Here is a 15,834-nt window from a genome sequence, read left to right on the forward strand (position 1 = left end):
ATCTCTGACAGTTGATGATATTTGAGAGTTGCTATATCTGAAAAATGCAGTGCCCTGAAGCCTACCTGTCAATAAGCCACTTCATACTAAACTCAGTTGGTCCTCAAATGAAAGAAACACAAGAAATACCCCTGTCACTGGGGCTGTACGCAAAGCCTTCATGGCTTGAAATGGTCTGATAGGACCTGCCAGAGTGATAAATGTCATTGGAGTAGGACTGAAATGGAGGTTGCTGGTCTTAGCAGTGTGCCCTGCTAGTACCTTCCTCTCTGCCCTCTGAAATTACCCTCCATCTCTCCTATCTCTGTTCTCTGTCTCTGTTTCTCCCCCTCTCCCTCTCTCTCTTCCCCCCACCTCTCTTCTTCATTCCCTCCCTTCTCTCTCTCTGTCTTTATCTCTTTGTATGTGCTTCTGTCTTTCTCTCTTTCTGACTCTCTATCTTTCTATATATGCCTATATGTGTGTATATATTTATGTGTGTGTATGTGTGCATGTATATATATGTGTGTGTGTATGTGTGTACATGTAGGTGTGATATTTACATACACAGGGACACAGGTGTATGCATGTATACATACATACATACCTAACATACACAGGCACATACATATGCACACACATCTTGTTTGTGCCTAGTTTTTTATGTGATATTGCCCTCATTAGAATATGGAGCTTCAGGAGGGCAGAAAATGTGTTTGCTTTTATATGTATCACCAGTGCTTATCACAGTACCTGGCACCTGAGAAGTGCTTAATTAACCCTTGTTGGCTTGTAGTTTGAGTGAACAGGTCTTTAGATAGGAAGAAGCTGGTGCCTTATGCTGCTGATAAGCAAAGGAAAAATCACAGTTACTCACATTTCCTCCTCACAGGAAGAGAGGAGAGACAGAATTTGGGTGACTTTGGTAGTCAATCAGTAAGTGTTTCCCAGAAGAGAGACATGAGGAGAGGAAGATGTCCTGGTGTGGTACTTGCGTTGTCTCACCAAACATTACTCTCATCTCTCAGTCACCTGTACCTCACAGCTCAGCTGACTCCATCCAGAAACAGCAGACCACCAGCATTTCTGAAGCAGAGGATAGGAAAGCAGGTATCCAAAGACCAAATATGCCACTTGACCTTCCTGTCCATGAGGCACAAGAGGGAGAATGAACTCTCTCCTTCTGGCTTCTCTCTCCCAGAATTCTCCAAAAAATAGATCCAGAAAACTGAGTTCTGAAGACATCACCACACTAGTGAACTGTCTTCAGGTCTCTAATCTTCACTTTAGTGTCTCATTTCCAAAGCTGCTCTATTTGAGCTGAGAACTAAGAAATTCAGAGCTATGAGCAGAATCACAGAATTTTACATAGGGTTTTCATCCCACTGTCCATTCAGTCCAACTCATACCTCCCGCAAAAAGAACCCCCAATACAAGATACATAATAAGGGATTATCTAGCCTCTACTTTAATACTTTTAAAGAAGAGGAACCCACTCCCTCCCAAGGTAGCCTATTTTACTATTTAATAACCCTAATAGTTAACTTTTACTAATACAAAACTTGAATTTGCCTCTTTGCAAATTACTTCTTACTTCTCTCTGGGGCCAAATAGAACACTTAAAGAATACTTTGGGCGCGGAGCCAAGACGGCAGAATAAAAGCAGTGACTGGCTTGAACTCTCCCCCAAACCCCTCCAAATACCTATAAAAAATGGCTCTAAACAAATTCTAAAGCAGCAGAACCCACAAAAAGACAGAGTGAAACAAATTTACAGCCCAAGACAGCCTGGATGGTTGATCAGAAAGGTATATCGCTGAGTGGGGAGAGCAGTACAGTTTGGCATGGGCGCACAGGCAAGGCAGGCCTCAGTGAACCTGGAGCAGGCCTCAGAGGACTGAATCACAAGCAGCTGTGGCGGTTTCCAGACTTCTCAACCCATCAACACCAAAGACAACTTAGAAGGTCAGTGGGAAAAGTCTGTGACTGCAGTGAGAGAGAGAGAAGAGCAGTCCCTGTCCCTAAGCTTGAGCTCAGCCCCAGGGTAGCAGCTGCTTCCTGAGCTTCCAGCCCACAGACTTAGGGGGAATCGAGTGGCTGATCAGAGGGGGATTGTAGGGATCTCTCTGCTGGTGCAGGATTCTCTTGCTTTGCCCATGCTTGGATCTGGGTCACAGTTCTGGGTGGTGGTCCTGGGGCAAAGAGGAGTGATATAGTGGTGGTGTAGAGATAATCCTTCTCACAGTTCCAAGACAGAAAAGAGTATTTGTGGTCACTTATAGACCACAGCACAGGTCAGGAAAGGAGTAAACACCTCGCCATTGATCATATACCATCTTGGAAGAACTGAAAATTTACACTTCCTTAGAAATATCTCTGAAAACAGCTGCACAAAACTCCTGAAGCTTCGTATAGTACACTCTCCACACTGGAAGCCGACTCCTATCTTAACAAAGAGTTTAAAACTCAAGTAATCGGCTGAGATCATGAATAAAAAAAGGTCCAAAAAAAGTCAGACCATAGAACCTTTCTTTGGTAACAAAGAAGATCAAAAACACAACCAGAAGAGGACAAATAAAGTCAAAGCTCCTACATCTAAAGCCTCCAAGAAAAATATGAATCAGTCCTAGACCATGGAGGAGCTCAAAAAGGAGTTTGAGAAACAAGTAAGAGAAGTAGAGGGAAAAACTAGGAAGAGAAATGAGAGTGATGCAAGAAAATCATGAAAAATAACTCAACAGCTGGAGACCCAAAAAAATACTGAAGAAAATAACACATTAAAAAATAGCCCATCCCAAATGGCAAAAGAGGTCCAAAAAGCCAGTAAGGAGAAGGATGCCCTAAAAAGCAAAATTGGCCAAATAGACAAGGAAGTTCAAAAGCTTACTGAAGAAAATACTTTTTAAAAATTCAAATGGAGCAAATGGAAGCTAGTGACTTTATGAGAAATCAAGATACTGTAAAATAAATCCATAAGAATGAAAAAATAGGGGCAGCTAGGTGGCACAGTGGATAGAGCACCAGCCCTGGACTCAGGAAGACCTGAGTTCAAATCTGGCCTCAGACATTTACTAGCTGTGTGACCCTAGGCAAGTCACTTAACCCGAATTGCCTTAAAAAAAAAAACCTAAAAAAAAGAATGGAAAAAATAGAAAACAATGTGAAATATCTCATTGGAAAAACAACTGACCTGGAAAATAGATCCAGGAGAGAAAATTTAAAAATTATTGGACTATCTGAAGGCCATGATCAAAAAAGGAGCCTAGACATCATCTTTCGAGAAATTATCCAGGAAAACTGCCCCAATATTTTAGAACCAGAAGGCAAAATAGAAATTGAAAGAATCCACCAATCACTTCCTGAAAGAGATCCCCAAAGGAAAACTCCTAGAAATATTGTAGCCAAATTCCAGAATTCCCAGTTCAAAGAGAAAATATTGCAAGCAGCCAGAAAGAAACAATTTAAATACTGTGGAAACACAATCAAGATAACACACAATTTAGCAGCTTCTATATTAAGGGACCAGAGGGCATCGAATATAATATTCTAGGGCAAAGGAAATAGGATTACAACTAAAATCACCTACCCAGCAAAACTGAGTATAATCCTTCAGGGGAAAAAAAATGGTCATTCAGTGAAATAGGGGATTTTCAAGCATTCTTGATGAAAAGACCAGAACTGAATAGAAAATTTGACTTTCAAATACAAAACTCAAGTGAAACATGAAGAGGTAAACAGGAAAGAGAAATCATGAGTCTTATTAAGGTTGAATTGTTTACATTCCTGCATGGAAAGATGATATTTGTAACTCATGAGACCTTTGTCAGGATTAAGGTAGTTAGAGGGAAAATAAGGGGGGAAGGGGACAAGAGAGCAGGGGGTTGATAGAGAGGAGGGTAGATTGGGGGAGGGAATAATCAGAAGCAAACCATTAATGGCAACTAGATGGTACAGTGCATAGAGCATCAGACCTGGAGTCAGGAAGAGTCATCTTCCTGAGTTTAAATCTGGCCTTGGATGTTTACCAGCTGTGTGACCCTCGACAAGTAACTTAACCCTATTTGCCTCAGTTTCCTCGTCTGTAAAATGAGCTGGAGAAAGAAATGATAAACCACTCCAGTATCTTTCCAAGAAAACCCCAAATGGGGTCATAAAGAGTTGGATATAACTGAAACAACTGAACAACAACATTAATGACTACTCTTTGAATCCACTTGTTCAACTAATTTTTAATTCATGTGATCATACTGTCATCTAGCCCATACTTTCCCATATTTAATTAAATTTGAATGATTTACTATTTATAATCATATCAGACTAGATGATCTTATTCACTGTTAGCTCCATTTATTAGTCACCATCAGTAGAGTTGTTGTTTAGTCATTTTTCAGTGTTGTCTCACTCTTCTTTTGGGGTTTTCTTGGCAGCGATACTGGAGTGGTTTGTCATTTTCTTCTCTAGCTTACTTTACAAATGAGGAAACTGAGGCAAACAGGGTTAAGTGACTTGCCAAGGGTCACTCAGCTAGTAAATGTCTGAGGCCACATTTGAACTCAGGAAGATACAGTAGAATTAGCAAGACTTTATTTGCACTTTGAACATGTTCCACTGAGGGGCCTAAAAGGCTCTACTCTCCTGTTTCCACCTTTTCATCCATCTTGCTAAGTATTTTGTCAACACTCATAAACCGAAGTGCTATGTTGAAAATCTTTTTAAACTTCATCCTATTTCAGACCCCAAAAATGGCAAAATACATAAACCAAACCCAGGCTGAGAACAGGAATCTTAATAATTTTTTTTTAAATGGGAAGCAGGGAAGTAAAGACTGGAAAGGAGATAAAGATGTTTTAGAAGAAAGGCCAACTGTGACATCCTTAGAAGGGCCTGAGTAAAAGATAACTTTATGAAGCTAATGTGGAATTACCTCCTTATTCCTTCAGTTAGTTGCACATCATTTAGTTCCTTTCTTTCTAGATACTGTCTCATCACAAATAATTTCTCTGGGAGAATCATTACACCTCAGACATATCCTTGACCTTGGTGGAGGGTAAAGTAGAATCGGTTCATCAGGTTGTATATTGATTTGGCATTGATTCTGATGGCTCAGTCACATTGGCAGATAAATATTCTTCCTCTACTATACTCCCTAGAGTAATATGAAAATGAACTATTTAAGGTTTAGGTAGGTCTTGACCATTCTTATGAGATAAGAAGGGATAGGTGGAAAAATCTATAAAAAGCATTTTGCAAACCTTAAAGTGCTATATAAATTTAAGCTATATAAGTTTATTATTGTTGTTATTCTCTTCCATCTTAGATATAGGAAAACCAAACTATCCAAAAGTTAAGTGGCTCCCCAGTCTAGAACCTCAGTCTTCTAATTTGCGATCCAATTCTCTATCTTTTGCTGAAAATGGCCATTCACTAGGCTGGTTCCAGTGCGTCTTCACTGTACGCATTAAATGGGCCACAGCTTTGAAAGTTCTGTCAAAAGATAATATATTTTTTCCATAAAAAAAAGCCACCAAGGACAATCCATTTTTATAAAATACTTGTTTCTTTCTCTAAACCAGGTTCACGGTCAGTGTATCTGCCAGCACAATACAGATGGTCCAAACTGTGAGAGATGCAAGGAATTCTTCCATGATGTTCCCTGGAGGCCAGCCGAAGGTCTCCAGGATAATGCTTGCAGATGTAGGTGAAAATATATACTCAGCCTATGTTAAGGGTAGTATATAGTTCATTTGTATGGTACTACACAGGGCAATGTTGGTATAATTCCATGACTCCCAGACATGGTTTTTCAATTTCCAATTGTTTGGAGTGCTGTTTTAAATTTCTCAAATCTTTGAAACAAGATGAACTTTTAATTCAATTCAATTTTTTTTTTGTGAGGCAATTGGGGTTAAGTGACTTGCCCAGAGTCACACAGATAGTAAGTGTTAGGTGTCTGAGGCCAGATTTGAACTCAGGTCCTCCTGACTCCAAGGCCAGTACTCTATCCACTACACCACCTAGTAATTCAATTTTTTTTTAAAGTCATGCTAGGGTATCTAAGTGGTACAGTAGATAGAGTGCCAACACTGGAGTCAGGAGGACCCGAATTCAAATCTGGCCTCAGATGCTTACTAGCTGTGTAACCCTGAGCAAGTCACTTAACCCCAATTGCCTCTTAAAAAAAGGTATGCCATCTTGCCCTTTTAGGAGAAGGAACACAGGCATTATACAACTGGAATAAATGATGGTAGGATGTCACAGGTCTAAGAATGCACACACTGATCCCAGCTCCTTCTTCAGATGCCATGCATTTACCCCATCCAGCTGCGTGAAACTGAGCTTGCCTCACTTCCTAACAGCAGGAGATAAGAGCTCAGCACATGAGCAAGACAGGCTTTGGCATTTTACTGTAAATAATGCTACTCTAGAATTATGATGAGCATGCAAAACAAAGGCAAAGGCTTCCATTCAGCTTCCCAAGAAATTTAAACATAAAAAATGATCAGGCAAGTATTTACATTGCAAAAGTTAAAATATGTTTAATCCTGTTTTGATTGGACAGAAGGATGGACTGTATGAAATGTATAACTCTTCCAAAGTATTCAAAATATGATTGAGAAGTGTTAATTTAATATTTTACTTATTTGATATCTATTGGGCACAACCTAGACTTAGAATCATAGTCTCAAAGATTGCTAGGGCTAGGAGAGACCATAAATATGATCTAGTCCAATTCCTCAAATCTTCAGTTGATCTCAGTAAGGAAAGCGGAGCAACTAAATGCCTTCTAGAGATGGAGGAGGAAATTGCAGTCCAAAGGTTTTTCTTCTAAGTCAGGCTTGTTAGTTAATTAACTGGGACCTTAGATAAGTTTAATTATTTCTTCTTTTCTTTCCATAGCATGTAATTGTAACGGCCACTCTGAACGCTGTCACTTTGATATGTCACTGTACCTCTCAAGTAATGGTGTCAGCGGTGGAGTGTGTGAAGACTGTCAGCACAATACTGTGGGACAACACTGTGATCAGTGCAAACCCCTGTTTTACAGGGACCTCCTCAAGGCAATTTCAGACCCTCATGCTTGCATTCGTGAGTGGACAGTTCTTTGATCATCTTCTTTTAAGAACTTGTTAAGCAAGCATTCCAAACTCTACTGTATCAGAACTGTAACTAGTGTGGAGAAAATGGGGCTTTAAGCCAAGGCTCCAACATTTGAAGGGTACAAAATGTTAAAGAATGTGCTCCAGCTGCATAGAAACCACTTTGGTCACTAATCTCCCCCTCCCTCTCATTCAAGCGACTTATTAATTGTTTCTTGTTTTATTTTCACATCATGAATTACAAAACTGATTTGAGAGAACAGTTCATACTGTTTGCCCAAAGTGTATTTCATGCAGCTTATCCTGAGTGCCAAATTTACTAGTTATGGCAGCTCTGCAGAGGATGAGAACATATTCTTTGGAGACTTTCCTTCTTCAGATAGTAAATGAAGTGGGAATGACTTTGAGCCAAACAATATGGTTTCATAGTGGTATGTCCCAGCAAGGCTATTTCTCTCGGTAAGTCCTAATCTGTACTGACTTCAGCTTAAGGACAACAGTTAGTTTCAGAACAATCAGCATGAACCATAGAGACAGTCTGTAGACCCTTCAGATGAACTCAGGAAAGTACCTGAGAGTTTAAGTGAAACATTGTCTTTGGATGATCCGTTTTTCATGTTAAGGTACTGCCAAACCATAGCTTTTTTTAAATTTTGTGTTTATTATTAGCCAGTTTTTCTTATCATGTAGCTAAAGTAGAAATTCTGAGAACCCCTTTGACCACAGTGATTTCATGCAATCTTGGCTGGCTCCTCCCCACCCCAACCCCCAGCTGTATTTACTCATTCAGTTTCATATATGTGAACAGTTTGACTTAAATTTCAATGGCCTCATAGGTTACTCCCCAGACATTCATAAAAGTGATTGAAAAATTACCTGCTGGGAATCTCAAATGTCAACTGTTCTTGGCTAGGTGTAATTCAACTCAGCAGTTTAGGTTCCATATTGGTACAGCACTCAGCAAAAGGACATTTACTTAGCCATAGCGGGGGAAGAATATTCAACAAGGGTATACATTGAGGTATGAATTGACTCAGCTGAGTAAAGCTCTTCTGCCGTTGAGTTGTCCATCATCGTCAAGCAGCCAGGCTTCAGAGCATGCCCAGAGCTCCTCATGGCTATTCTGTACTCAAGTGACCAGGAAATGATACCAATAGCATGAGCTTTTAGTTCCTTGAGCCAATTAAATCTCAAGGATGGTTTCAATATTTTTTATGGAAAAATTTACATAGTTTGCATGGAAGCAGGTGGTTAGGATTTTGCTCCCACCATACCAACTATAAATCAGTTTCTTCATATGGAGGAATGGAGACAATCATTTTTATACATTTACTTTATGGAGTTATAAGGAAAAGTATACGTGAGTTAATATCATCATTATCTATCAGTTAAACTATCAACAAGTATTTCTTAAATACCTACTATGTGCCAGTCACTGTTCTAGTGCTGGGGAAAAAACTTAATATAAAACTGGTACAGAGACTGGACCTGTGATCTCATTGATATAAGGAACTGCCAAGTAAGGAAATCCCCTCTATTAATGTAGGTCAACCTTCTCAGCTACTTATAGTATTAGAGAATTTCCAAAAGTGAGGAGACATTAAGTGACTTGCCCAGAGTCATACAACCACAATATGTTAGAAGTGAGTGAGTCTTGAACCAAGGTTCTCCTGGCTTCAAGGTTGGCTCTGTAGCCATTCTTCTGCCTCTGGCACAGAGTAGGCACTTACTGAGTGCTTGCTGATTTATTAATTAATTGTTAATTAGTCAGTTTCAAAGTCATGCAAGGATTGATCAAGAGAGTTTGAGTTTCTTCAGTAAAGATGAATAACAAGCTAGCGAGGATTCAGTCCCAATTCTAAATCTCCTAGCCTCTATTACTATTAACCTAAGGTAACCTTGTATGTGTTTGAGAAAAAATATGTTGACATTAAGTAATAATTTGAAGGAAGTGGGGTTTTTGTTGTTGCTGCTGCTGCTGTTGCTGTTAGAGCCTAGATACTAGTTTGATTGGGTTTCAGATAAAAGGTTAATTGATTTCCAGTTTTCTGGGAGGACCACTTTTGTTCAAGCTTAAACAAGAACCAAGGACTCCATCAGTAGCCTCATCTGTAATAAATGTTCCTTCGAATAATGTCATGTGGTATTGATAGACATCTTTGGCCTTGCATCCTTGTCTCCATGTAGGAGGGTTATTTCTAAGTGAAGTTAATCCAAAAAACTTCCAAACTATTTTCTTCTACATGGGAATGAAATGACCCCCTGGAATTCAATTCTGCTGTTTTTGTGTTTCTCCAAGAGGAGTTGAGTCTGCTTCCTTTCGGTCATTCCTAAAATGAATTCATTTTGATCCTCCTATTCTGGAGACAACTGGATTGAATTAGGAGGAAGTTGTGGTTTTGCAACTCTAAATAGGACCTGGTGCTGTTTTTCCATATTTTATTATGTCTAGAGTACATAACACCATAACAAAGAATGAAGTAAAAATGTAGTCATTCAAGTGAATGGTTTGTTTCAGTGATACTAAGATAACTAGCCCAAATGAAGGTTTCCACTAAATTGAGTCATTGATGTATAAACAAAACCTTGGATTGCCTTTTTTTTTAATTAAGCTGATAAAAACCAAGTTTCTATCCATTTAAATTCATTTTTTTAAAAAGACAGTTCTCTGGGGCTACACAAGTTTCTTTTAGGGAGACTTGAGGTTACTTTCCCCTGAGAATAATGTTCACTACCTAATGGTCATGGAGTTAAGGAACTTTAGCCCAATTTCCAAAATCCTATCATCTCACCTGGCACCTTACCAGCAAATTCTCCAAAGAGGTCAATGATTCCATCCTTCTAAAGAGTGAATTCTCCTTTCATTCCCAAAAATAGTTCACTTGAGTTATATAAGTTTCTTTTGGAATTAGCGAGTGGAGTGATATGTGTACTGACCTTAGCAAATGACAACTGTTTTTGATAGGGAGAAAAGATTTTCTTAATATTCCATTTAATCCAATTTACCATTTATAAAGAGGCCTGGTACCTACAAGGTACTTACTATAGGTACCTACCTATAAGGCATTGTCCTATGTGGTTGGGCTACAAATAAAAAAAACCCAAAAATACAGTCCCTGCCCTCAAGGAACTTATATTCTTCTGAAGTTCTTAAAAGGTCATAAACTACATCTGTTGCCATCAGATTTGTAACAAATGGTACCAAAGCAAGAAAGGTACAATGTTAGAGAGGCTGACAGAAATGCATTTAGATATCATTGATCATGAAATATTCACATTCTGAACACATTCAGCAGAAAAAAAGTAGATTAATAAATACTTAGAATACAAATGCATTACAAATAATCAGTGCTTTTGAAGGACCAGTGACATGTGAGGTTTCTCTGTAAGACACCATACAAGTGTAACCCCAGTCCCAAACTCTACTGTAAAAGCTCCATTGTGATACAAAAGGGGTCACCCTTGACCACTTGGCTGGCCATAAAGGAAGGTGCACAAGGGAAAGGACAAAACACATCTACTTCATGTCTTTGTGCAAGTAGCTTTAAAATCATTGTGCACATATCTGTGTTTTCAGCTTGTGAGTGTGATCCTGAAGGGTCACTGTCTGGTGGCATGTGTGAAAGTTATCCAAATCCAGCCCTGGGAATCGAGGCTGGTCGATGCCTTTGTAAAGACAATGTTGAGGGAGCCCAGTGTGATCAGTGCAAGCCTGGCTATTATGGACTGAATGCCAATGATCCTTTGGGTTGTCAACGTAAGTAAAGAACTGAGTTATTGTTTTCTTTTAATTACATCTCTTATTGCCAATGGCTATACCTCTTGGAGAACCATGTTCTTAGCTAACCAGTCTCTGAATTTCTCTGTCTCTGACATTAAAGGGAATTCTTGGTGATTTTTTTAACTTAACATAAAAGGTCAGCATGCAAATTTTATTCTTTCCTTTCCCTAGTAAAAGAAAAAAAATGGGAAAATGTCCAGATATTTAATGCTAAGCTTCAAAATATTTAAACCAGTGGGCTCCTTTGGAGTCTTCCTGAGAGTTGTACCAAAATTCATGGAATATCTAGAAGGGCCACAAATATAACTGCACAAAAATCTACACACAATTTATATATATATATATATATATATATATATATATATATATATATGAAGTACATTCTCAGGGAGCTTTGAAATCCCAGTTTCATAATTAGATCAAATGTAACCATTTATGTAAAGCATTTTGGTATCTAAAATTTATTATTATTATTACAACCTTTAGGCTGTTTTTCTTGATTTGTCCTCCCTTTTTTCTCTTCTTTCCTATTCACTATTATTGATGCATAGAAAAGGATGTGGCATAGTGGATAGGGAGCTGAGCTAGCAGCTAGGAAGATCTGGGTTTGTCTTGCCTTTAAAACACATTGGCTGTGTGAACTTGGGTGAATGACAACATTTCAGTGTGCAAGGAAACTCTTTAAGACAATAAGTTGCAAAGAAGGTGCTGGCTTGAATTGGTAGAAGGACTTTCCTCATCTGGGAGTTCCATATGCCATTGAAATCACAGGTCCAGTTCCTATCCCTATTTTAGAAGCAGTTAACCTATACCTGTGGTGACAGTACATCCCACATTTTTCAACAATCTTGATATCAAAAGAGAAAGGTTTTTTTTAATGTATTTGTCAGGTATCCTTATTGATAGGGTTATTATATAGTACACATTCCAATTATACATTTAAATCTTCTGCATTATAAATATAATTGGCATAGAATGCAAAACTTATTACATGAAAAGAACATTATTCTAAACCCTATATTAAACATGAGAAAAACACAGCACATTTGTGAAAATAAATTTGCAGATAAATTTGCTATTTATAAAAATACTCAAGTATTTTTAATAGCTGTTTAAAGCTTGCCACACTTAAAGTTTAACTGTGTGGCTTACCTTAAGAAGATGCACTTTTAACAAGGCTTTACAGAAGGAATATCCGTTGTCAGAGCATGTATCCTGATTTGAAGTTTGGAAAATACCTGTGACAGAAGTCTATGCCAAGAAAGGTAAAAATTAAAAGCCAGAGATACAGCAGGGGAGGTAATGAGAATCATCAATCACAAAAAATAAGAGAATGCTGATTTGTAAGCACAGAATTTTAGAACTAAAAGAGAGCTTTATGATTAATATTTATTTAATAAGAGTTCACAAAGCAAACAATTTGTATTTGGGCACTGTTTAACTCTCTAAATTTTGCCTATATAAGGAAGAATGTTATTTGAATCTTTAGAAAGCAATAAGCTGGAATTTTGTATTTAGTGAAAACCGAATTTCATGGAAATGAATTTTGGCCAAGCCATTCTTCTATCTCATCTGTATCAACTCACCTGTCTGGTTTTCAGTAACCTTAGGAGGAATCTTACACTTTTCTTACTTCCCTGAGCCTTAGGTTCTTTATCCAACAGCAAAGCAGACAAGACTTAAGTTCATCCTTCCTAAATATTTATTTCACATGCAGTAGAATTTACAGGGCTAGTATATGTCTTTCCAAGACAGGGTTTAGTGACCTCTTAGCCCTGACGGCCAACACTGAAGCTTAGGAATACTGAGGAGAAGGAAAAATGGAAGAGAAAGAAAGGAAGGAAGAGAAGGAGGGAGGGAAGGAAGGGGGAGAGAAAGTGAGAGAAAGGGAGGGAAAAAGAAGATATATCTAGTGAAGAGTGGTAGACAGTTGCCTACAGTTGATTGCCTACAATTTTCCCCTCAGTATTAAATGACAATATTTATAAAAGTGCTTAGGAAGAGTAGGTGCTATATAAATACTATTCCCTTCTCCCTTCCTTCCCCTTTTCCCCTTTCTCTTTCATTAATTTAAATTACCTAGCCCATCAGTCATTTTTCAGCTGCAATATATCCCTAAATTCCTCTACTCTGATCATTGGTTAGTTATCTAAGAGCTTTGAGGGTGATTGCCATTATATTTCCTGCATGGTTTTATTCAGGACTCTAATCAATGCAGATGGTAAATTTGGCAAGGCAGATTCTATTTTTATTTAATGTAAATGTTGATCATATTTATAAAGATAGAAAAGTAAACAGGAGAATGATTGTGTATTCCATCCTTTCAGCCTGCAACTGTAACCCCTTCGGGAGTGTACCATTCTCCACCTGTGATGTGGTTACTGGCCAGTGTTTTTGCCAGCAGTTTGCTACTGGACTCCACTGTGAAGAATGCCTCGTATGTACTTTTATATAAAAGATTTTCCTATGATTTCTTTCATTACCAACTATGTATATTTCTACCTTAACTGATAGAATAGCAGAATCTTCTTTATACTTTACACCTGTTTACTTACCTCTTATCTGTTGTTTTACTTCAGATTGGGTGCCACTGGAAGTGATTATGTTAGAGTATTTGAGATTTGCTTTTACGTGTAAAAATACACTTAAAATTGTTTCTAACACCTTTTTAGTAAGCTAAAAAGTGGTCTTGTGTCAGAATGGGCCAGCCTTGCCCTTAGGGAAAATGAGATACTGAAATGGCATGTATATGGAGGTGGGGGTATATGTGGAGATAAGTAATGAAGTGGGGGAGGAAAGTAATAATTCTGCTGAAGGATTTGCCTTCCTATCACAAGGTATTGGAGTGGAAGTCATCATTTGAATTGACTTGGGTCAAGAGTTTCTAGTTTTCTAGGCTGGGTCAAATAGAAGAATCAGTTTGGAGAAGAAAGACTGGCCTTTCCCCTTTCCCTAATCCAGCCCTATACTACCACTTTAAGAACAATAACCTTCCACATTCCTGACTTTTGAAATGGCACAAAATGCCCCCTGCAAATTAAATACAAGTTTTCTTTTATGAAATGAACATCTGGGTATTTTCAGATATTCACCAAATGTGCATAGTATAGCAAAATAAGTGGAATAAAAAGTATTTTTCAGGATATAAGTATTTTGCTGTGGTTCCAGTAAACCTCAAACTGGCTTTTTTTTTATTCTTTCCAATGTGATAGCCTGCCATTATTTTACAGAAAGAAAAAAGCTTAATCCCCCAAAAGGAATAGTGACCTTAATGTGTCTGAATAAATTTGGTTGATAAATAAGAAAAGTACGCCTGTTTGGAGAGAGTTGTATGTTAAATATTGAAGTGGAATCACATTTTTTAACAAGAAAAGAATTCATGGGAATAAATGTGAAGGAACATGATGGAGAGGCAGGAGGGGGGAAGGTGGGTGTTAAGGTAAACACTGGAATTTTTTATGGACAAGCCATGCTCAACATATTTGCTTACCTTAGAAACTCATGAAAAACATTTGCTGCAACTATGTTTATAAAGCACAGAATTCAAAATTCAGAGAATTTGGAGCTAGAATGGATTTTAGAGATCATTTATTTTGAAAGTTCTTAACCCTTTGTGTGTGTGTGTGTGTGAGTGTGAGATGTGCCCCTTTGAAAGTCTGATGAAGCCTTTGGACCCCTTCTCAGAATAATTTTTTAATGCGGAGTATGTAATATCTAGACTCAAAAAAGAAATCAAGTATATTGAAATATAGTTAACAAATAATATTGTTTTAATTAATTGTTTTTAATTACAGACTCTAGAACCTACCATTTATTCTAATAGTGTCATTTTATAGATGAAACTGAGGCCCAGAGAAGAGCAATTAGGCAACATATTATACAGGGTTGGATTTGGGGTCTAAGTACTTAGGCTCACATCCTGTAGTACTTGTTACTTAGTAACTATGTGTTGTCAGTGTTCAGTTGTGTCTGACTCGATCCCATTTGGTGTTTTCTTGGCAAAGATATTGGAATGGTTTGTCATTTCCTTCTCCATTCATTTTACAGATGAAGAAACTGAGGCAAACAGGGTTAAGTGACTTGCCCAGGGTCACACAGCTAGTAAGTGTCTGGGGCCACATTTTAATTCAGGAAGCAAAGTCTTCCTGACTCCAGAACCAGCACTCTATCCTCCATGCCACCTAGCTATCCCTATACCTTGTAGTCTTAAACAAGTCACTAGACCTCTCTTGGCCTGTAAAATTAGAAGATTGGATTAAATCTATAAGGTCCTTTAGGAAGACGATCAATGTTTGTGATTGCATTGATATAGAGAACTCCCATTAAAGAAACTCCTCCTTACCCATGCTGGTGGCACCTTCTCTGAAACTTAAGAATCTTAGTCTTCTAAATCAGTGAGAAGTTGAGTGATTTGCTCAAGGTCACACAGCTAGTATGTTTCACAGACAAGACTTGGACTCGTGTCTTCTTGGCTCTAAGCCCAATGCTCTATCCATTATACCACGCTATCTCTCATAAGGTCCTATAAAACTCTGAATTTATGATCCTATGATACTAAGAGGTATCAAAGTCACACAGAAAGGTAGCATAATCAGGATACATAATCAGGTCTTTGAATCCCAAATCCACTGCTCTCTCTACTTGCCAAAACTACCCAAATAAAGATCTGGCAGATATTAGATTTTTTTTTCACATTTCATTTTCTTTTTTAAAATTTGTTGTGTCATGAACTTGATGAACACCAATAAACATGAATAAATAAATATGAACATTTTCATATACAATGAAGAATAGAAAAAGAGGATTTTACATGAAATGGTGAATTGAAATGGTGACTATTGCATACACCTTGGACTTTAAAATATTATATATGTATATTTACATGGTTTCCCAAAATTCTTAGTATAGATTTAGCTTTTTGCAATACCCTGTATAAAATATAAAATGTATATTTTGTTATGTATTATTTATACAAAA

At 37.8% G+C, this 15,834-nt stretch overlaps 1 protein-coding gene across 1 annotated transcript in view; it reads left to right on the top strand.

Annotated features, from left to right (window-relative positions):
* Positions 1-15,834, top strand: part of LAMB4 (laminin subunit beta 4) — a 144,281-nt gene that overhangs the window by 30,451 nt on the left and 97,996 nt on the right. The window contains 4 exon segments of the mRNA XM_078154356.1: positions 5,553-5,673; positions 6,877-7,065; positions 10,654-10,833; positions 13,185-13,294. Coding sequence (XP_078010482.1) covers positions 5,553-5,673; positions 6,877-7,065; positions 10,654-10,833; positions 13,185-13,294 — 600 coding nt within the window.

Source organism: Phascolarctos cinereus, unplaced genomic scaffold, assembly GCF_003287225.1.
Source record: "Phascolarctos cinereus isolate Bilbo 61053 unplaced genomic scaffold, phaCin_HiC Scaffold_1;HRSCAF=81, whole genome shotgun sequence".
Classification (NCBI taxonomy): domain Eukaryota; kingdom Metazoa; phylum Chordata; class Mammalia; order Diprotodontia; family Phascolarctidae; genus Phascolarctos; species Phascolarctos cinereus.